Genomic DNA, 24,778 nt, shown 5'->3' on the forward strand with positions numbered 1-24,778 from the left:
GAGTAGACACATAGAGGGTAGACACATAGACACATAGAGGGAGTAGACACATAGAGGGAGTAGACACATAGAGGGAGTAGACACATAGAGGAGTAGACACATAGAGGGAGTAGACACATAGAGGAGTAGACACATAGAGGAGTAGACACATAGAGGGAGTAGACACATAGAGGAGTAGACACATAGACACATAGACAGACACATAGAGGGAGTAGACACATAGAGGGAGAGTAGACACATAGAGGGAGTAGACACATAGAGACACATAGAGTAGACACATAGAGGATAGACACACAGAGGGAGTAGACACATAGAGGAGCAGACACATACAGGGAGTAGACACATAGAGGAGTAGACACATAGAGGGAGTAGACACATAGAGGAGTAGACACATAGAGGAGTAGACACATAGAGGGAGTAGACACATAGAGGGAGTAGACACATAGAGAGTAGACACATAGAGGAGTAGACACATAGAGGAGTAGACACATAGAGGGAGTAGACACATAGAGGGAGTAGACACATAGAGACACATAGACAGTAGACACATAGAGGGAGCAGACACATAGAGGGAGTAGACACATAGAGGGAGTAGACACATAGAGGGAGTAGACACATAGAGGGAGTAGACACATAGAGGGAGTAGACACATAGAGGGAGCAGACACATAGAGGGAGTAGACACATAGAGGGAGTAGACACATAGAGGGAGTAGACACAGAGTAGACACATAGAGGAGTAGACACATAGAGGGAGTAGACACATAGAGGGACACAGGGAGTAGACACATAGAGGAGTAGACACATAGAGGGAGTAGACACATAGAGGGAGTAGACACATAGAGGGAGTAGACACATAGAGGGAGTAGACACATAGAGGGAGTAGGGAGTAGACACATAGAGGGAGTAGACACATAGAGGGAGTAGGGAGTAGACACATAGAGGGAGTAGACACATAGAGGGAGCAAGGAGTAGACACATAGAGGGAGTAGACACATAGAGGGAGTAGACACATAGAGGGAGTAGACACATAGAGGGAGTAGACACATAGAGGGAGTAGACACATAGAGGGAGTAGACACATAGAGGGAGTAGACACATAGAGGGAGTAGACACATAGAGGGAGTAGGGAGTAGACACATAGAGGGAGCAGACACATAGAGGGAGTAGACACATAGAGGGAGTAGGGAGTAGACACATAGAGGAGTAGACACATAGAGGAGTAGACACATAGAGGAGTAGACACATAGAGGGAGTAGACACATAGAGGAGTAGACACATAGACACATAGAGGGAGTAGACACATAGAGGGAGACACATAGAGACACAGGGAGTAGACACATAGAGGAGTAGACACATAGAGGGAGTAGACACATAGAGGGAGTAGACACATAGAGGAGTAGACACATAGAGGAGTAGACACATAGAGGGAGTAGACACATAGAGGGAGTAGACACATAGAGGAGTAGACACATAGAGGGAGTAGACACATAGAGGGAGTAGACACAGGGAGTAGACACATAGAGGGAGTAGGGGAGTAGACACATAGAGGGAGTAGACACATAGAGGGAGTAGACACATAGAGGGAGTAGACACATAGAGAGAGTAGACACATAGAGGGAGTAGACACATAGAGGGAGTAGACACATAGAGGGAGTAGACACATAGAGGGAGTAGGGAGTAGACACATAGAGGGAGTAGACACATAGAGGGAGTAGACACATAGAGGGAGTAGACACATAGAGGGAGTAGACACATAGAGGAGTAGACACATAGAGGAGTAGACACATAGAGGAGTAGACACATAGAGGGAGTAGACACATAGAGGGGAGTAGACACATAGAGGAGTAGACACATAGGAGTAGACACATAGAGGGAGTAGACACATAGAGGGAGTAGACACATAGAGGGAGTAGACACATAGAGGAGTAGACATAGAGGAGTAGACACATAGAGGGAGTAGACACATAGAGGGAGTAGACACATAGAGGGAGTAGACACATAGAGGGAGTAGACACATAGAGGAGTAGACACATAGAGGAGTAGACACATAGAGGGAGAGACACACATAGAGGGAGTAGACACATAGAGGGTAGTAGACACATAGAGGGAGTAGACACATAGAGGGAGTAGACACATAGAGGGAGTAGACACAGAGGGAGTAGACACACAGAGGGAGCAGACACATAGAGGGAGTAGACACATAGAGGGGAGTAGACACATAGAGGAGTAGACACATAGAGGAGTAGACACACATAGACACATAGGGAGTAGACACATAGAGGGAGTAGACACATAGAGGGAGTAGACACATAGAGGGAGTAGACACATAGAGGGAGTAGACACATAGAGGGAGTAGACACATAGAGGGAGTAGACACATAGAGGGAGTAGACACATAGAGGGAGTAGACACATAGAGGGAGTAGACACATAGAGGGAGTAGACACATAGAGGGAGTAGACACATAGAGAGGAGTAGACACATAGAGGGAGTAGACACATAGAGGAGTAGACACATAGAGGGAGCAGGGAGTAGACACATAGAGGGAGTAGACACATAGAGGGAGTAGACACATAGAGGGAGCAGACACATAGAGGAGTAGACACATAGAGGGAGTAGACACAGGGAGTAGACACATAGAGGGAGTAGACACATAGAGGGAGTAGACACATAGAGGGAGTAGACACATAGAGAGACACATAGACACACAGAGGAGTAGACACATAGAGGAGTAGACACATAGAGGGAGTAGACACATAGGGAGTAGACACATAGAGGGAGTAGACACATAGAGGGAGTAGACACATAGAGGGAGTAGACACATAGAGGGAGTAGACACATAGAGGGAGTAGACACATAGAGGAGTAGACACATAGAGGAGTAGACACATAGAGGGAGTAGACACATAGAGGGAGAGACACATAGAGGAGTAGACACATAGAGGAGTAGACACATAGAGGGAGTAGACACATAGAGGAGTAGACACATAGAGGGAGTAGGAGTAGACACATAGAGGGAGTAGACACATAGAGGGAGTAGACACATAGAGGAGTAGACACATAGAGGAGTAGACACATAGAGGAGTAGACACATAGAGGAGTAGAGGAGTAGACACATAGAGGGAGTAGACACATAGAGGGGAGTAGACACATAGAGGGAGTAGACACATAGACAGGGAGTAGACACATAGAGGAGTAGACACATAGAGGGAGTAGACACATAGACACATAGGGAGTAGACACATAGAGGGAGACACATAGAGTAGACACATAGGGAGTAGACACATAGAGGGAGTAGACACATAGAGGAGTAGACACATAGAGGGAGTAGACACATAGAGGGAGTAGACACATAGAGGGAGTAGACACATAGAGTAGGAGGGAGTAGACACATAGAGGAGTAGTAGACACATAGAGGGAGTAGACACATAGGAGTAGAGTAGAGGGAGACACATAGAGGGGAGTAGACACATAGAGGAGTAGACACATAGAGGGAGTAGACACATAGTAGGAGTAGACACATAGAGGGAGTAGGGAGTAGACACATAGAGGGAGTAGACACATAGAGGGAGTAGACACATAGAGGGAGTAGACACATAGAGGGAGCAGACACATAGAGGGAGTAGACACATAGAGGGAGTAGACACATAGAGGGAGTAGGGAGTAGACACATAGAGGGAGTAGACACATAGAGGGAGTAGACACATAGAGGGAGTAGACACATAGAGGGAGTAGACACATAGAGGGAGTAGACACATAGAGGGAGTAGACACATAGAGGGAGTAGACACATAGAGGGAGTAGACACATAGAGGAGTAGACACATAGAGGAGTAGACACACAGAGGGAGTAGACACATAGAGGAGTAGACACATAGAGGGAGTAGACACAGGGAGTAGACACATACACAGGAGTAGACACATAGAGGGAGTAGACACATAGAGGGAGTAGACACATAGAGGAGTAGACACATAGAGGGACACATAGAGGAGTAGACACATAGAGGAGTAGACACATAGAGGGTAGACACATAGAGGAGTAGACATAGAGGATAGAGAGGAGTAGACACATAGAGGGAGTAGACACATAGAGGGAGTAGACACATAGAGGGAGTAGACACATAGAGGGGAGTAGACACATAGAGGGAGTAGACACATAGAGGGGAGTAGACACACATAGACACATAGGGAGTAGACACATAGAGGGAGTAGACACATAGAGGAGTAGACACATAGAGGAGTAGACACATAGAGGGAGTAGACACACAGAGGGAGTAGACACATAGAGGGGAGTAGACACATAGAGGGAGTAGACACATAGAGGAGTAGACACATAGGGAGTAGACACATAGACACATAGAGAGGGAGTAGACACATAGAGGGAGTAGACACACACAGAGGAGTAGACACATAGAGGGAGTAGACACATAGAGGGAGTAGACACATAGAGGAGTAGACACATAGAGGAGTAGACACATAGGGAGTAGACACATAGAGGGAGTAGACACATAGAGGAGTAGACACATAGAGAGGAGTAGACACATAGAGGGAGTAGACACATAGAGGAGTAGGAGTAGACACATAGAGGGAGTAGACACATAGAGGGAGTAGACACATAGAGGAGTAGACACATAGAGGGAGTAGACACATAGAGGGAGTAGACACATAGAGGGAGTAGACACATAGAGGAGTAGACACATAGAGGAGTAGACACATAGAGGGTAGAGTAGACACATAGAGGAGTAGACACATAGAGGGAGTAGACACATAGAGGAGTAGACACATAGAGGGAGTAGACACATAGAGGGAGTAGACACATAGAGGGAGTAGACACATAGAGGAGTAGACACACAGAGGGACAGACACATAGAGGGGAGTAGACACATAGAGGGTAGACACAGAGGGAGAGACATAGAGGGAGTAGACACATAGGAGTAGGGAGTAGACACATAGAGGACAGTAGACACATAGAGGAGTAGACACATAGAGGGAGTAGACACATAGAGGGAGTAGACACATAGAGGAGTAGACACATAGAGGGACACATAGAGTAGGAGTAGACACATAGACACATAGAGGAGTAGACACATAGAGGGAGTAGACACATAGAGGAGTAGACACATAGAGGAGTAGACACATAGAGGGAGTAGACACATAGAGGAGTAGACACATAGAGGGAGTAGACACATAGAGGGAGTAGACACATAGAGGGAGTAGACACATAGAGGGAGTAGACACATAGAGGGAGTAGACACATAGAGGGAGTAGACACATAGAGGGAGTAGACACATAGAGGGAGTAGACACATAGAGGGAGTAGACACATAGAGGGAGTAGACACATAGAGGGAGTAGGGAGGAAATCAAGGTATGAGAAGGAGGGAAAGGGATGGAAGGTAAATTAATGCTGAAGATGTTTGGAGAGGAGGAGAAGAGATGGAATGGTCTTTTGTTTCTCGCCCATCTCTATAAGGTTTTAAACTGGCTTACAGAGCTATACTGCGACACAGTACAGAAATCTGATAATAAACCCACATTTTATAATCCATTTGAGCTACTTATTTATTTGGCAGTAGTTCTATTTCAGATTAAAGGGGTGTGTATTTAAAAGAACAAGAATCTGACACAAAGTCTTTCAGCTGTGGGATGTTTCAAGCACATAGCGACTCAGGACTTAGGTATTGTAGCAGCTATGTGGTGTGTCAACTATACCACGCTGTGTGTGTGTGTGTGGTAGTACTACTAAGCTATATGGCATTGTTTTAAGATAGTCATACCAATTACATTTTAGCTATTTGATTTTAAATTTTAAGACCCCTTGAAGTATGAAAAATTGGGATGAAAATGTATTTTTGGCATTACTGCTATTAGCATATGCAAACACATGAAATAACATATTCTCTGCATGGAGCAACAGATAAGAACTAATACATTTGTTCTGAATTGTCTGTGTATATCTGAGAGGTATATGATTAGGAAACATTTATTGTTGATTTGTCTTTACATGTATTTAACCCCTTATTCTCTTCTCTAAACTTTTTATATGTTTAATAATAATAATAATATATGCCATTTAGCAGACGCTTTTATCCAAAGCGACTTACAGTCATGTGTGCATACAAAGCGACTTACAGTCATGCTCTGTGCAGACATTCTACATTAATATTTTGGTGGTCCCAGGGGATCGCTACAGCAAGACATCTACAGCATCAGTTACAAGCGTCTGCGTCTACCAACTGAGCTACAGAAGGACCATCTCCATATATACTTCCATTAATTATTTTGACTGGTAACGGGCAACATTCAGACGAGTCTTGTGAGGCCTGTGGGCGTGCTACAGCAAGACATCTACAGCATCAGTGAACCGTCTGGGCGTGCTACAGTAAGACATCTACAGCATCAGTCAAACGTCTGGGCGTGCTACAGCAAGACATCTACAGCATCAGTCAACCGTCTGGGCGTGCTACAGCAAGACATCTACAGCATCAGTCAAACGTCTGGGCGTGCTACAGCAAGACATCTACAGCATCAGTTAAACGTCTGGGCGTGCTACAGCAAGACATCTACAGCATCAGTCAACCGTCTGGGCGTGCTACAGCAAGACATCTACAGGATCAGTTAAACGTCTGGGCGTGTTAAACGTCTGGGCGTGCTACAGCAAGACATATACAGCATCAGTTAAACGTCTGGGCGTGCTACAGCAAGACATCTACAGCATCAGTCAAACGTCTGGGCGTGCTACAGCAAGACATCTACAGCATCAGTGAACCGTCTGGGCGTGCTACAGCAAGACATCTACAGCATCAGTTAAACGTCTGGGCGTGCTACAGCAAGACATCTACAGCATCAGTCAACCGTCTGGGCGTGCTACAGCAAGACATATACAGCATCAGTCAACCGTCTGGGCGTGCTACAGCAAGACATCTACAGCATCAGTCAACCGTCTGGGCGTGCTACAGCAAGACATCTACAGCATCAGTCAACCGTCTGGGCGTGCTACAGCAAGACATATACAGCATCAGTCAACCGTCTGGGCGTGCTACAGCAAGACATATACAGCATCAGTCAACCGTCTGGGCGTGCTACAGCAAGACATATACAGGATCAGTTAAACGTCTGGGCGTGCTACAGCAAGACATCTACAGCATCAGTTAAACGTCTGGGCGTGCTACAGCAAGACATATACAGCATCAGTCAACCGTCTGGGCGTGCTACAGCAAGACATATACAGCATCAGTCAACCGTCTGGGCGTGCTACAGCAAGACATATACAGCACAAACATGTGTTTAGCATATGGGAAATCCTGTTGGACTGTTGGAATAGCATTCCAGGTGAAGCTTGTTGAAAGAATGTTGAGAGTGCGCAAAGCTGTCATCAAGGAAAAGGGTGGCTACTTTGAAGATGGTACCATTGAGTTGCAATGGATTTGTGCCCCAAATGCTAAAAAGTTAGCAGTTGAAGCTAACAACATCATCTGAGAACACATTACATGAGAAGAACAAACAATACTCTGAGCCTCAGCTCCATACTACTAGTCAGACATAGTGAACTGATGTTGTCCAAATCGGGGCGGCAGGGTAGCCTAGCGGTTAGAGCGTTGGACTAGTAACCGGATTGTTGCGAGTTCAAACCCCCGAGCTGACAAGGTACAAATCTTTTGTTCTGTCCCTGAACAGGCAGTTAACCCACTGTTCCTAGGCCGTCATTGAAAATAAGAATTTGTTCTTAACTGACTTGCCTAGTTAAATAAAGGTTAAAAAAAAAATTGGATGTTAGGTTCTATATTTATTAAGTATTAGATGAATCCTATGAATTAAAATAGACAATTTGGGAGCAATCATTAGGCTTAAGCTGTCAGAGATCAAATTATAGTTCAACAAAATAATGTTGTGGGAATGCTAATGTTATTTGTTTCTAACAACAGAAAGGATTTGAGAACCCCCCGCGATGGCGGGTGTTGAAATCCTCTTCCTTGTTAAAGGGTGGAACGACCAAGGAGCATTTCGGGTTAATTAAGTGCCTTGCTCAAGGGCACATTAACAGATTTTTAACCTAGTCGGTTTGAGGATTCGAACAGGCAACCTTTCGGTTAACGGCCCAACGCGCAACCCTCTAAGGTCGTTGTCCACTCCCCCACTTGAATCTAATTAGTATAATAACTCATGTCAATTTAAGCTCAATTTAACTACACTATTAGCATTTTCACTCTTCATATCCAAATCATCATGAAGTAATAAACAAACGTATTGTGTAACTCGATGATGTTATTAACTCCCGGCGCCGACAGAGATGACCGCCTCGCCTCGCGTTCCTAGGAAACTGTGCAGTATTTTACACGTGATTTGGAAATGAACTGACGTGCACTGGATTTGCTAAACAGTTAGCATTTGAAACAGTGGCCAGCTAAACAAAACCAAAGCATCGGTTGCTGTCATACCTTGTCCATAGATAACTTACAGGCTCAGGAAACTAATATGTAATGTCGTAATTTGGGTGACCTATAACATTAACATTGGGGGAAACAGCACCACCTAGTGGTCAGAACCTGGATCTAGGATGGGTCGTTAATAAAAAAAATCTATATATATCTATTTAACTTGGCAAGTCAGTTACGAACAAATTCTTATTTACAATGATAACCCACTGTTCCCCTGTAGGCCAACTGCCATGTTGAGGGGCAGAATGACAGATTTTCACCTTGTCAGCTTGGGGATTCGATCCAGCAACCTTTCAGTTACTGGCCCAACGCTCTAAACACTAGGCTACCTGCCGCCAAAACCTGACAGCTTCAACATGACCCAGTCAGGATGGTACAATAGATCTAACTATTAGATCCAAATGTAAAATCACCTGGAATCCTTGTTTTCTCTGCCCCAGAAACACCAGAGGAGGCTAGTGGGAGGAGCTATAGGAGAACGGGATCATTGTAAAGATTGGAATGGAATGAATGGAATGGCATCAAACACATGGATACCACATGGTTGACCCTGTTCCATTTATTCCATTCCAGCCTTTACAATGATCCTGTCCTCCTACAGCTACTCTCACCAGCCTCCTCTGACACACACCCACACCCACACCCACACACACACCCCCCCACACACACACACACACACACACAAAAACACACACACACACACACACACAAAATACACACACACACACACACACACAAAATACACACACACACACACACACACACACAAAATACACACACACACACACACACACACACAAAATACACACACACACACACACACACACAAAATACACACACACACACACACACACACAAAATACACACACACACACACACACACACACAAAATACACACACACAACCACACGGACTCTGTCCCAGAACCACACAGCTACTGACCTTCTACAATATGGCTCTACAGCAGGGCAGGAGCAGGGCTGTGACTTGAATACTGCCTCCTGAGAAATGCAAACGTTTGGATTCTGATGCTAGAGCCAACCTCTACAGCCCCAAATTACACCCCATTCCCTTTATAGCGCAGAGTCATGTGGCCCTGGTGAAAAGTTACGTACTATATAGGGAATATGGTGCCAGTGGGGACTGCTCTGACCCTGCCCTGGCTAGCTGGCCACGGATCTGCTGAATGGACAGAGGATGTTATATTCATGAGATATGTTGTTGGCGCTATTGATAAGAAAGACTGGTCGGTGTGTGTGTGTGTGTGTGTGTGTGTGTGTGTGTGTGTGTGTGTGTGTGTGTGTGTGTGTGTGTGTGTGTGTGTGTGTGTGTGTGTGTGTGTGTGTGTGTGTGTGTGTCCCTTCGGCTGCTCTCCGTGCTTCACTCCCTGAACCATGTAACACGGAACACAATGCCGTGTAACACGGAACACAATGCCGTGTAACACGGAACACAACGCCGTGTAACACGGAACATAACCCTAACCCTTCCCCAGTTTATTGTTTCAGAAAGAACTGGACTGGCCATAGAGCAGTTAGAGCAGATGGACTGTCTATAGGGCAGTTAGAGCAGATGGACTGTCTATATGGCAGTTAGAGCAGATGGACTGTCTATAGGGTAGTTAGAGAATGGACTGGCCATAATACACAGATACACAGAGACACAGTAATACACAGATACACAGTAATACACAGAGACACAGTAATACACAGAGACACAGTAATACACAGAGACACAGTAATACACAGAGACACAGTAATACACAGGGACACAGTAAAACACAGAGACACAGTATTACACAGAGGCATAGAGCCACAGGGACACAGTAAAATACAGAGACACAGTAATACACAGTAAAACACAGAGACACGGAGACACAGTAATACACAGATACACAGTAAAAAACAGAGACACAGTAATACACAGGGACACAGTAATACACAGAGACACAGTAATACACAGAGACACAGTAATACACAGAAACACAGTAATACACAAAGACAGAGTAATACACAGAGACACAGTAATACACAGAGACACAGTAATACACAGAAACACAGTAATACACAAAGACAGAGTAATACACAGAGACACAGTAATACACAGAGACACAGTAATACACAGATACACAGTAATACACAGACACAGAGACACATTAATACAGAGAGACACAGTAATACACAGACACAGAGAAACAGTAATACACATTAGTACACAGATACACAGTAATACACAGAGACACAGAGACACATTAATACACAGAGACACAGTAATACACAGGGACACAGTAATACAAAGAGACACAGTAATACACAGAGACACAGTAATACACAGTAATACACAGAGACACAGAGACACAGTAATACACAGTAATACACAGAGACACATAGACACAGTAATACACAGGGACACAGTAATACACAGAGACACAGTAATACACAGAGACACAGTAATACACAGAGACACAGTAATACACAGGGACACAGTAATACACAGAGACACAGTAATACACAGAGACACAGTAATACACAGAGACACAGTAATACACAGAGACACAGTAATACACAGGGACACAGTAATACACAGAGACACAGTAATACACAGAGACACAGTAATACACAGAGACACAGTAATACACAGAGACACAGAGACACAGTAATACACAGGGACACAGTAATACACAGGGACACAGTAATACACAGAGACACAGTAATACACAGGGACACAGTAATACACAGATACACAGTAATACACAGAGACACAGTAATACACAGAGACACAGAGACACAGTAATACACAGAGACACAGTAATACACAGAGACACAGTAATACACAGAGACACAGTAATACACAGAGACACAGTAATACACAGGGACACAGTAATACACAGGGACACAGTAATACACAGAGACACAGTAAAACACAGAGACACAGTAATACACAGAGACACAGTAATACACAGAGACACAGAGACACAGTAATACACAGAGACACAGTAATACACAGACACAGAGAAACAGTAATACACATTAGTACACAGATACACAGTAATACACAGAGACACAGAGACACAGTAATACACAGAGACACAGTAATACACAGGGACACAGTAATACACAGAGACACAGTAAAACACAGAGACACAGTAATACACAGAGACACAGTAATACACAGAGACACAGAGACACAGTAATACACAGAGACACAGTAATACACAGAGACACAGTAATACACAGGGACACAGTAATACACAGAGACACAGAGACGCAGTAATACACAGAGGCACAGAGACATATTTTCCTGATTATTGTCCTGTCATGTGGTCGAGTGCTGCAAGGAAAGACCTAGCTAAACTGCAGCTGGTCAGAACAGAGCAGCACGTTCTGTTCTTCATTGTAATCAGAGGGCTGATATAAATACTATGCTGTCAGTCTCTCTTGGCTCAGAGTTGAGGAGAGACTGACTGTAATCAGAGGGCTGATATAAATACTATGCTGTCAGTCTCTCTTGGCTCAGAGTCGAGGAGAGACTGACTGCATCACTTCTTCTTTTTATAATAAACATTAATGTGTTGAAAATACCAAATTGTTTGCATAGTCAACTTACATACTGTTACGTATGCTTCCAACTCACACTCTCAAGCACGTAGATCCCCTGAACACAGCTCACTCTCCAGATCCCAATCACCTGAATTCTAATCACTTGTTCACACACCTGTATGTCACTATCACACACTATTTGGTTCAGTTCTTTGCAGCTCATCACTGTGATGTATTGTTTCTTTTGTGACACACTTCTATTCGATCTGCTTTTCCCGTAATTGAATCCTCCCGTGTATGATAGTTTTGGCGTGCCTCACAAACGACTGCCTCTCTGATAGAGTTCAGTGAGTCAAATCGAGGGCTTGTCGTCCGGACCTCTGGCAGTCTCTATGGGGGTGCCACAGGGTCCAATTCTCGGTCCGACTCTCTTCTCTGTATACACGAATGATGTCGCTCTTGCTGCTGGTGATTCTCTGATCCACCTCTAAGCAGACGACACCATTCTGTATACTTCTGTCCCTTCTTTGGACACTGTTAACTAACCTCCAGATGAGATTCAATGCCATACAATTCTCCTTCTGTGGCCTCCAACTGCTCTTAAATGCAAGTAAAACTAAATGCAAACTCTTCAACCGATCGCTGCCCGCACCCACCCACCCGTCCAACATCACTACTCTGGAAAGTTCTGACTTGGAATATGTGGACAACTACAAATACCTAGGTGTCTGGTTAGACTGTAAACTCTCCTTCCAGACTCACATTCAGCATCTCCAATCCAAAATTAACGCTAGAATCAACTTCCTATTTCGCAAACAAAGCATCCTTCACTCATGCTGCCAAACCCTCGTAAAACTGACCATCCTACTGATCCTCGACTTCAGCGATGTCAATTACAAAATAGCCTCCAACACTGGACTCAACAAATTGGAATCAGTCTATCACAGTGCAATCCGTTTTGTCACCAAATCCCCATATACTAACCACCACTGCGACCTGTACGCTCTCGTTGGCTGGCCCTCTCTTTATTCTCGTTGCCAAACCCACTGGCTCCAGGTCATCTACAAGTCTCTGCTAGGTAAAGCCCTAACTTATCTCAGCTCGCTGGTCACAATAACAACACCCACCCTTAGCACATGTTCCAGCAGGTATATCTCACTGGTCACCCCCAAAGCCAATTCTTCCTTTGGCCACCTTTCCTTCCAGTTCTCTGCTGCCAATGAATGGAACAAACTGCAAAAATCACTGAAGCTGGAGACTCATATCTGCCTCATTAGCTTTGAGCACCTGCTGTCAGAGCAGCTCACAGATCATTTCACCTGTACATAGCCCATCTGTAAATAGCCCAACCAACTCCCTCATCCCCATACTGTATTTATTAATTTATCTTGCTCCTTTGCACCCCAGTATCTCTACTTGCACATTCATCTTCTGCACATCTACCATTCCAGTGTTTAATTGCTATATTGTAATTACTTCACCACCATGGCATATGTATTGCCTAACCTCCCTTATCTTAACTCATTTGCACACACTGTATATAGACTTTTTGTTTTCTTGTGTTCTACTGTAATATTGATTGTATGTTTGTTTGTTCCATGTGTAACTCTGTGTAGTTGTATGTGGCGAACTGCTCTGCTTTATCTTGGCCAGGTCGCAGTTGTAAATGAGAACTTGTTCTCAACTAGCCTACCTGGTTAAATAAGGTTTAAATGAATATATTAAAATTTTTAAAAAACGACGCCTTTTGCCTATTCCCTGCCTGTACTTTAGCCTATTGGATTTCCTGTTATCAACCTACTGCCTGATCTCCCGATACTGTACTGTTGCCTTTTTGGACCCCCTGTGTTTGACCTTCTGCCTGTCCCTGGACCCAGCTACCTGCCTCCCCCTGTGTTTGACCTTCTGCCTGTCCCTGGACCCAGCTACCTGCCTCCTCCTGTGTATGACCTTCTGCCTGCCCCTGGGCCCAGCTACCTGCCTCCTCCTGTGTTTGACCTTCTGCCTGCCCCTGGACCCAGCTACCTGCCTCCTCCTGTGTTTGACCTTCTGCCTGTCCCTGGGCCCAGCTACCTGCCTCCTCCTGTGTTTGACCTTCTGCCTGTCCCTGGGCCCAGCTACCTGCCTCCTCCTGTGTTTGACCTTCTGCCTGTCCCTGGGCCCAGCTACCTGCCTCCTCCTGTGTATGACCTTCTGCCTGCCCCTGGACACAGCTACCTGCCTCCTCCTGTGTTTGACCTTCTGCCTGTCCCTGGGCCCAGCTACCTGCCTCCTCCTGTGTTTGACCTTCTGCCTGCCCCTGGGCCCAGCTACCTGCCTCCTCCTGTGTTTGACCTTCTGCCTGTCCCTGGACCCAGCTACCTGCCTCCTCCTGTGTTTGACCTTCTGCCTGTCCCTGGACCCAGCTACCTGCCTCCTCCTGTGTATGACCTTCTGCCTGCCCCTGGGCCCAGCTACCTGCCTCCTCCTGTGTTTGACCTTCTGCCTGTCCCTGGGCCCAGCTACCTGCCTCCTCCTGTGTTTGACCTTCTGCCTGCCCCTGGACACAGCTACCTGCCTCCTCCTGTGTTTGACCTTCTGCCTGTCCCTGGGCCCAGCTACCTGCCTCCTCCTGTGTATGACCTTCTGCCTGCCCCTGGACCCAGCTACCTGCCTCCTCCTGTGTATGACCTTCTGCCTGTCCCTGGACCCAGCTACCTGCCACCTCCTGTGTTTGACCTTCTGCCTGTCCCTGGACCCAGCTACCTGCCTCCTCCTGTGTATGACCTTCTGCCTGTCCCTGGACCCAGCTACCTGCCACCTCCTGTGTTTGACCTTCTGCCTGTCCCTGGACCCAGCTACCTGCCACCTCCTGTGTTTGACCTTCTGCCTGTCCCTGGACCCAGCTACCTGCCACCTCCTGTGGTCCTTTACAATAAACACCTGCTGCGCCCTGCGCTTGAAACGAGCTCTCCCATCGTGTTCATTACACATACAGCTCTGACACAGACATTTACTCCAAATCCAGAACAAATTGAAGAAAGCGTGCAGTATTAAATAGAGCCATTACAGCATGGAACTCCATTCCATCTCATATTGCTCAAATGAACAGCAAACCTGGTGTCAAATAACTGATAAAGCAACACCTCAATGCTTCTCCCCTGTTTGACCTAGATGGTTTGTGTGTATGTATTGATATGTAGGCTACTGTATATGTGCTTTTTGTATTTTGTTTTATGTAGTTCTGTCCTTGAGCTGTTGTCTATTACTGTTCTGTATTATGTAGTAACAGGGTAGTAACAGGGTAGTAACAGGGTAGTAACAGGGTAGTAACAGGGTAGTAACAGGGTAGTTAACAGGGTAGGTAACAGGGTAGGTAACAGGGTAGGATCCTAGATGGTTTGTGTGTATGTATTGATATGTAGGCTACTGTATATGTGCTTTTTGTCTTTTGTTTTATGTAGTTCTGTCCTTGAGCTGTTGTCTATTACTGTTCTGTATTATGTAGGAACAGGGTAGTAACAGGGTAGTAACAGGGTAGTAACAGGGTAGTAACAGGGTAGTAACAGGTAACAGGGTAGTAACAGGGTAGTAACAGGGTTAGTAACAGGGTTAACAGGGTTAGTAACAGGGTTAGTAACAGGGGTAGTAACAGGACAGGGAACAGGGTAGTGACAGGTAGTAGTAACAGGGTAGGAACAGGGTAGTAACAGGGTAGGATACTAGATGGTTTGTGTGTATGTATTGATATGTAGGCTACTGTATATGTGCTTTTTGTCTTTTGTTTTATGTAGTTCTGTCCTTGAGCTGTTGTCTATTACTGTTCTGTATTATGTAGGAACAGGGTAGTAACAGGGTAGTAACAGGGTAGTAACAGGGTAGTAACAGGGTAGTAACAGGGTAGGATCCTAGATGGTTTGTGTGTATGTATTGATATGTAGGCTACTGTATATGTGCTTTTTGTCTTTTGTTTTATGTAGTTCTGTCCTTGAGCTGTTGTCTATTACTGTTCTGTATTATGTAGGAACAGGGTAGTAACAGGGTAGTAACAGGAACAGGGTAGTAACAGGGTAGTAACAGGGTTAGGAACAGGGTTAGGGTAGGAACAGGGGTAACAGGGTTAGGAACAGGGTAGGAACAGGGTAGTAACAGGGTTAGTAGTAACAGGGGTAGGAACAGGGTTAGGAACAGGGTTAGTAACAGGGTTAGCAACAGGGTAGGAACAGGGTAACAGGGTTAGGAACAGGGTAGCAACAGGGTTAGTGACAGGGTAGGGACAGGGTAGGAACAGGGTAGTAACAGGGTTAGTAACAGGGTAGTAACAGGGTAGTAACAGGGGTAGTAACAGGGTAGGAACAGGGGTAGTAACAGGGTAGGAACAGGGGTAGTAACAGGGTAGTAACAGGGTAGGATCCTAGATGGTTAGTGTGTATGTATTGATATGTAGGCTACTGTATATGTGCTTTTTGTATTTTGTTTTATGTAGTTCTGTCCTTGAGCTGTTGTCTATTACTGTTCTGTATTATGTAGGAACAGGGTAGGATCAGGGTAGTAACAGGGTAGTAACAGGGTAGTAACAGGGTAGTAACAGGGTAGTAACAGGGTAGTAACAGGGTAGTAACAGGGTAGTAACAGGGTAGGAACAGGGTTAGTAACAGGGTAGTAACAGGGTTAGTAACAGGGTAGTAACAGGGTAGTAACAGGGTAGTAACAGGGTAGGAACAGGGTAACAGGGTAGTAACAGGGTTAGTAACAGGGTTAGTAACAGGGTAGTAACAGGGTAGTAACAGGGTAGTAACAGGGTAGTAACAGGGTAGTAACAGGGGTAGTAACAGGGTAGGAACAGGGTTAGTAACAGGGTTAGTAACAGGGTTAGTAACAGGGTAGTAACAGGGTAGTAACAGGGTAGTAACGGGGTAGTAACAGGGTAGTAACAGGGTAGTAACAGGGTAGGGGTTAGGAACAGGGTTAGGGGAACAGGGTTAGGAACAGGGTAGGAACAGGGTAGGAACAGGGTTAGTAACAGGGTAGTAACAGGGTAGTAACAGGGTAACAGGGTTAGGAACAGGGTTAGGAACAGGGTTAGGAACAGGGTTAGGAACAGGGTTAGTAACAGGGTAGTAACAGGGTAGTAACAGGTAGTAGTAACAGGGTAGTAACAGGGTTAGGGGAACAGGGTTAGTAACAGGGTAGGAACAGGGTAGTAACAGGGTAGTAACAGGGTTAGTAACAGGGTAGGATCCTAGATGGTTAGTGTGTATGTATTGAACAGGCTACTGTATATGTGCTTTTTGTATTTTGAACAGGTTCTGTATTATGTAGGAACAGGGTAGGATCAGGGTAGTAACAGGGTAGTAACAGGGTAGTAACAGAACAGGGTAGTAACAGGGTAACAGGGTAGTAACAGGGTAGGAACAGGGTAGGAACAGGGTTAGTAACAGGGTTAGTAACAGGGTTAGGAACAGGAACAGGGGGTAACAGGGTAGGAACAGGGTAGTAACAGGGTAGTAACAGGGTTAGTAACAGGGTTAACAGGGTAGTAACAGGGTAGGAACAGGGGTAGGAACAGGGTAGTAACAGGGTAGGAACAGGGTAGGAACAGGGTAGTAACAGGGTTAGTAACAGGGTTAGTAACAGGGTTAGGGTAACAGGGTAGTAACAGGGTAGTAACAGGGTAGGATCCTAGATGGTTTGTGTGTATGTATTGATATGTAGGCTACTGTATATGTGCTTTTTGTATTTTGTTTTATGTAGTTCTGTCCTTGAGCTGTTGTCTATTACTGTTCTGTATTATGTAGGAACAGGGTTAGTAACAGGGTAGGAACAGCGTAGTAACAGGGTAGTAACAGGGTAGTAACAGTAACATGGTAGTAGCAGGGTAGTAACAGGGTAGTAACAGGGTAGGAACAGGTAGTAACAGGGTAGTAACAGGGTAGTAACAGGGTAGTAACAGGGTAGTAACATGGTAGTAACATAGTAACATGGTAGTAACAGGGTAGTAACAGGGTAGTAACAGGGTAGTAACAGGGTAGTAACAGGGTAGTAACAGGGTACAGTAGAACAGGGTAACAGGGTAGTAACAGGGTAGGAACAGGCATAGTAACAGGGTAGTAACAGGGTAACAGTAACAGTAGTAACAGGGTAGTAACACGTAGTAACAGCGTAGGAACAGGGTTAGTAACAGGGTTAGTAACAGCATAGTAACAGCGTAGGTAGTAACAGTAACAGGGTAGGAACAGGGTAGTAGGGTAGTAACAGGGTAGTAACAGGGTAGTAACAGGGTAGTAACAGGGTTAGTAGGGGTAACAGTAGGTAGGAACAGGGGTAGGAACAGGGTAGTAACAGGGTAGGTAACAGGGTAACAGGGTTGGTAACAGGGTAGTAACAGGGTAGGAACAGGGTAGTAACAGGGTAGTAACAGGGTAGTAACAGGGTAGTAACAGGGTAGTAACAGGGTAGGATCCTAGATGGTTTGTGTGTATGTATTGATATGTAGGCTACTGTATATGTGCTTTTTGTATTTTGTTTTATGTAGTTCTGTCCTTGAGCTGTTGTCTATTACTGTTCTGTATTATGTAGGAACAGGGTTAGGAACAGGGTAGGAACAGGGTAGTAACAGGGTAGTAACAGGGTAGTAACAGGGTAGTAACAGGGTAGTAACAGGGTAGTAACAGGGTAGTAACAGGGTAGTAACAGGGTAGTAACAGGGTAGTAACAGGGTTAGTAACAGGGTTAAGTAACAGGGTAGGAACAGGGTTAGTAACAGGGTTAGTAACAGGGTTAGGAACAGCGTACTAACAGTTAGTAACAGGGTTAGAACAGGGTTAGGAACAGGTAGTAACAGGGTAGTAACAGGGTAGTAACAGGGTAGTAACAGGGTAGTAACAGGGTAGTAACAGGGTAGTAACAGGGTTAGTAACAGGGTAGTAACAGGGTAGTAACAGGGGGTAGTAACAGGGTAGTAACAGGGTAGTAACAGGGTAGTAACAGGGTAGTAACAGGGTAGTAACAGGGTAGGATCAGCGTAGTAACATGGTTTGTGTAGGTAGTAATTGGTAGTAACAGGCTACAGGGTGTAACATGTAGTAACAGGTAGGAACTTTAGTATTTTGTTTTATGTAGTAACTAGTAACAGCTGTAGTAACTAGTAACAGGGTGTTCGTAGTAACAGGGTAGTAACAGGTAGTAACAGGGTTAGTAACAGGGTAGGAACAGCGTAGTAACAGGGTAGTAACAGGGTAGTAACAGCGTAGTAACATGGTAGTAACAGGGTAGTAACAGGGTAGTAACAGGGTAGTAACAGCGTAGTAACAGGGTAGTAACAGGGTAGTAACAGGGTAGTAACAGGGTAGTAACAGGGTAGTAACAGGGTAGTAACAGGGTAGTAACAGGGTAGTAACAGGGTAGTAACAGGGTAGTAACAGGGTAGTAACAGGGTAGTAACAGGTAGTAACAGGGTAGTAACAGGGTAGTAACAGGGTAGTAACAGGGTTAGTAACAGGGTAGTAACAGGGTAGGAACAGGGTAGGAACAGGGTAGTAACAGGGTAGTAACAGGGTAGGAACAGGGTTAGTAACAGGGTAGGAACAGGGTAGTAACAGGGTAGTAACAGGGTAGTAACAGGGTTAGTAACAGGGTAGTAACAGGGTAGTAACAGGGTAGTAACAGGGTAGGATCCTAGATGGTTTGTGTAGTAACATGTAACATTGATATGTAGGCACTGTAATATGTGCGTAGTTTTGTAGCGTTTTGTTTTATGTAGTTCTGTAACCTTGAGCTGTTGGAACTAGTAACTGTAACTGTAGTATGTAACAGGAACAGGGTTAGTAACAGGGGTAACAGGTAGTAACAGCGTAGTAACAGGGTAGTAACAGGGTAGTAACAGCTATGTAGTAACAGGGTAGTAACAGTAACGGGGTAGTAACATGGTAGTAGCAGGGTAGTAACAGGGTAGTAACAGGGTAGGAACAGGGTAGTAACAGGGTAGTAACAGGGTAGTAACAGGGTAGTAACAGGGTAGTAACAGGGTAGTAACAGGGTAGTAACAGCGTAGTAACAGGGTAGTAACAGGGTAGTAACAGGGTAGTAACAGCGTAGTAACAGGGTAGTAACAGGGTAGTAACAGGGTAGTAACAGCGTAGTAACAGGGTAGTAACAGGGTAGTAACAGGGTAGTAACAGGGTAGTAACAGGGTAGGAACAGGGTAGGAACAGGGTAGTAACAGGGTAGTAACAGGGTAGGAACAGGGTAGTAACAGGGTAGTAACAGGGTAGTAACAGGGTAGTAACAGGAACAGGGTAGTAACAGGGTAGTAACAGGGTAGTAACAGGGTAGTAACAGCGTAGTAACAGGGTAGTAACAGCGTAGTAACAGGGTAGTAACAGCGTAGTAACAGGGTAGTAACAGGGTAGTAACAGGGTAGGAACAGCGTAGTAACAGGGTAGTAACAGGGTAGTAACAGCGTAGTAACAGGGTAGTAACAGGGTAGTAACAGGGTAGTAACAGGGTAGTAACAGGGTAGTAACAGGGTAGTAACAGGGTAGTAACAGGGTAGGAACAGGGTAGTAACAGCGTGGTGACTATGTAGTAACAGGGTAGTAACAGGGTAGTAACAGGGTAGTAACAGGGTAGTAACAGGGTAGTAATGGGGTAGTAACAGGGTAGTAACAGGGTAGTAACAGGGTAGTAACAGCGTAGTAACAGCGTAGTGACAGGGTAGTAACAGGGTAGTAACAGCGTAGTAACATGGTAGTAACAGCGTAGTAACAGGGTAGTAACAGGGTAGTAACAGCGTAGTAACAGCATAGTGACTGTGTAGTAACAGCGTGGTGCCTGTGTAGTAACAGTGTAGTAATAGTGTAGTAACAGTGTAGTAACAACATAGTGACTGTGTAGTAACGGTGTAGTAACGGTATAGTAACGGTATAGTAACGGTGTAGTAACGGTGTAGTAACGGTGTAGTGACGGTGTAGTGATGGTGTAGTGAATGTGTAGAAACAGTGTAGTAACAGCATAGTAATGGTGTAGTAACGGTGTAGTAATGGTGTAGTAACGGTGTAGTGAATGTGTAGTAACAGTGTAGTAGCAGTGTAGTAGCAGTCTAGTAGCAGTCTAGTAATAGTGTAGTAACAGTTTCCTGCTCCTCTCTCCTCTCTAGGGGCCAGTATTCAGTATGAGCGTATGGGTGGGGACGTGACCATGAGGTGTGGCTCTCTGGACAGCGATGCCAGCGTGACGTGGAAGGTGAACGGGACAGACGTGAAGGCACGCCACCGGGAGGAGGGGTCTAGACTCATACTGATGGAGGTGGACCTCTCAAACAACGGACTGTACACCTGCTTTCAGAACCCCAATGGAGAACGACGGGACCAGATCAACCTGCGCATCGGAAGTGAGTTCTAATTAAGATTCTATCCGTCTCTCTCTTCCTCCTTCTCCCCTCTCTCTCTTCCTCCTTCTCCCGTCTCCCTCTTCCTCCTTCTCCCGTCTACCTCTTCCTCCTTCTCCCGTCTCTCTCTTCCTCCTTCTCCCCTCTCTCTTCCTCCTTCTCCCCTCTCTCTTCCTCCTTCTCCCGTCTCTCTCTTCCTTCTCCCCTCTCTCTTCCTCCTTCTCCCCTCTCTCTTCCTCCTTCTCCCCTCTCTCTTCCTCCTTCTCCCGTCTCCCTCTTCCTCCTTCTCCCGTCTCTCTCTTCCTCCTTCTCCCCTCTCTCTTCCTCCTTCTCCCCTCTCTCTTCCTCCTTCTCCCGTCTCTCTCTTCCTCCTTCTCCCCTCTCTCTTCCTCCTTCTCCCCTCTCTCTTCCTCCTTCTCCCCTCTCTCTCTTCCTCCTTCTCCCGTCTCCCTCTTCCTCCTTCTCCCGTCTACCTCTTCCTCCTTCTCCCGTCTCCCTCTTCCTCCTTCTCCCGTCTACCTCTTCCTCCTTCCCGTCTACCTCTTCCTCCTTCTCGTCTCTCTCTTCCTCCTTCTCCCCTCTCTCTTCCTCCTTCTCCCGTCTCTCTCTTCCTCCTTCTCCCGTCTCTCTCTTCCTCCTTCTCCCCTCTCTCTTCCTCCTTATCCCCTCTCTCTCTTCCTCCTTCTCCCGTCTCCCTCTTCCTCCTTCTCCCGTCTACCTCTTCCTCCTTCTCCCCTCTCTCTTCCTCCTTCTCCCGTCTACCTCTTCCTCCTTCTCCCGTCTCTCTTCCTCCTTCTCCCGTCTCTCTCTTCCTCCTTCTCCCGTCTCTCTCTTCCTCCTTCTCCCCTCTCTCTTCCTCCTTCTCCCCTCTCTCTTCCTCCTTCTCCCGTCTCTCTCTTCCTCCTTCTCCCGTCTCTCTCTTCCTCCTTCTCCCGTCTCTCTCTTCCTCCTTCTCCCCTCTCTCTTCCTCCTTCTCCCCTCTCTCTTCCTCCTTCTCCCGTCTCTCTCTTCCTCCTTCTCCCCTCTCTCTTCCTCCTTCTCCCGTCTCTCTCTTCCTCCTTCTCCCCTCTCTCTTCCTCCTTCTCCCCTCTCTCTTTCTCCTTCTCCCCTCTCTCTCTTCCTCCTTCTCCCGTCTCTCTCTTCCTCCTTCTCCCCTCTCTCTTCCTCCTTCTCCCCTCTCTCTCTTCTTCCCTCTTCTCCCATCTCTGTTTATTTTCATTTCTTTACGTAAGTAAGTTATGACAAGCAGATTGTCACCCTCTTCCTTGACCACATTCTCTAAAACCTAAACCTACTTGAAGGTAACAGTGCTTGCTGTTGCCCCTAGTGGCCTCCTGAAGTCCTCAGACAAGAATGGATGTGGTTTACTGACTTTTGTCACGGTTGACCTGGCTGGACAGGCCTGTATGTGTGTGTGACAGGCATTGTCATGGGAAGAAGGGGTCCTGAGGGTGCTGCAGAACCCCCTGAAGAAATAAATGTATACATATAGACATATATATATGGCTATGATGACAGGACAGGCCAGTGTGTGTGTGACAGTGCTGAGAGGAGAAATCAGAGATGTGTGTGTGTGTGTGTGTGTGTGTGTGTGTGTGTGTGTGTGTGTGTGTGTGTGTGTGTGTGTGTGTGTGTGTGACAGTGCTGAGTGGAGAAATCAGAGATGTGTCCCAGTGTGTGTGCGTGTGTGTGACAGGCCAGTATGTGTGTCTGTGTGTGTGTGACAGGCCAGTATGTGTGTCTGTGTGTGTGTGACAGGCCAGTATGTGTGTCTGTGTGTGTGTGACAGGCCAGTATGTGTGTCTGTGTGTGTGTGACAGTGCTGACAGTGAATAGTGCACTACTTCTAACCAGGCTCATAGGGTGTGTGATGCTCATGTCTCTCTGGTCAGAAGTAGTGGAACATAAAGGTAACTGGGAGGCGTCCCTAGTAGGAAGGGGAAGAGGTATTATGCATTGTTTATTACAGTTCACAGTTTATTCACCACGGCACTTGATACAACAGATAGACAATAATAATGTAGATAATATTATTATTATTATTTTATTTCACCTGTATTTAACCAGGTAGGCTAGTTGAGAACACCTTTATTTAACCAGGTAGGCTAGTTGAGAACACCTTTATTTAACCAGGTAGGCTAGTTGAGAACACCTTTATTTAACCAGGTAGGCTAGTTGAGAACACCTTTATTTAACCAGGTAGGCTAGTTGAGAACACCTTTATTTAACCAGGTAGGCTAGTTGAGAACACCTTTATTTAACCAGGTAGGCTAGTTGAGAACACCTTTATTTAACCAGGTAGGCTAGTTGAGAACACCTTTATTTAACCAGGTAGGCTAGTTGAGAACACTAGTTGAGAACACCTTTATTTAACCAGGTAGGCTAGTTGAGAACACCTTTATTTAACCAGGTAGGTAGTTGAGAACACCTTTATTTAACCAGGTAGGCTAGTTGAGAACACCTTTATTTAACCAGGTATTTGAGAAACCTTTATTTAACCAGGTAGGCTAGTTGAGAACACCTTTATTTAACCAGGTAGGCTAGTTGAGAACACCTTTATTTAACCAGGTAGGCTAGTTGAGAACACCTTTATTTAACCAGGTAGGCTAGTTGAGAAACTTTATTTAACCAGGTAGGCTAGTTGAGAACACCTTTATTTAACCAGGTAGGCTAGTTGAGAACACCTTTATTTAACCAGGTAGGCTAGTTGAGAACACCTTTATTTGAGAACACCTAGTTATTTATTTAACCAGGTAGGCTAGTTGAGAACACCTTTATTTAACCAGGTAGGCTAGTTGAGAACACCTTTATTTAACCAGGTAGGCTAGGTAGGCTAGTTGAGAACACCTTTATTTAACCAGGTAGGCTAGTTGAGAACACCTTTATTTAACCAGGTAGGCTAGTTGAGAACACCTTTATTTAACCAGGTAGGCTAGTTAGTTGAGAACACCTTTATTTAACCAGGTAGGCTAGTTGAGAACACCTTTATTTAACCAGGTAGGCTTTATTTAACCAGTTGAGAACACCTTTATTTAACCAGGTAGGCTAGTTGAGAACACCTTTATTTAACCAGGTAGGCTAGTTGAGAACACCTTTATTTAACCAGGTAGGCTAGTTGAGAACACCTTTATTTAACCAGGTAGGCTAGAACACCTTTATTTAACCAGGTAGGCTAGTTGAGAACACCTTTATTTAACCAGGTAGGCTAGTTGAGAACACCTTTATTTAACCAGGTAGGCTAGTTGAGAACACCTTTATTTAACCAGGTAGGCTAGTTGAGAACACCTTTATTTAACCAGGTAGGCTAGTTGAGAACACCTTTATTTAACCAGGTAGGCTAGTTGAGAACACCTTTATTTAACCAGGGTTACCTTTATTTAACCAGGTAGGCTAGTTGAGAACACCTTTATTTAACCAGGTAGTTGAGAACACCTTTATTTA

General features: G+C 45.4%; 1 protein-coding gene across 1 annotated transcript in view; it reads left to right on the top strand.

Moving 5' to 3' along the window:
• The window catches only part of LOC127928092 (ciliary neurotrophic factor receptor subunit alpha-like), a 361,996-nt gene that overhangs the window by 63,926 nt on the left and 273,292 nt on the right, over positions 1–24,778 (top strand). The window contains exon 2 of the mRNA XM_052515085.1: positions 21,107–21,340. Coding sequence (XP_052371045.1) covers positions 21,107–21,340 — 234 coding nt within the window. The remainder of the gene's footprint in view (positions 1–21,106; positions 21,341–24,778) is intronic.

Source organism: Oncorhynchus keta, unplaced genomic scaffold, assembly GCF_023373465.1.
Source record: "Oncorhynchus keta strain PuntledgeMale-10-30-2019 unplaced genomic scaffold, Oket_V2 Un_scaffold_21293_pilon_pilon, whole genome shotgun sequence".
NCBI classification, from domain to species: Eukaryota; Metazoa; Chordata; class Actinopteri; order Salmoniformes; family Salmonidae; genus Oncorhynchus; species Oncorhynchus keta.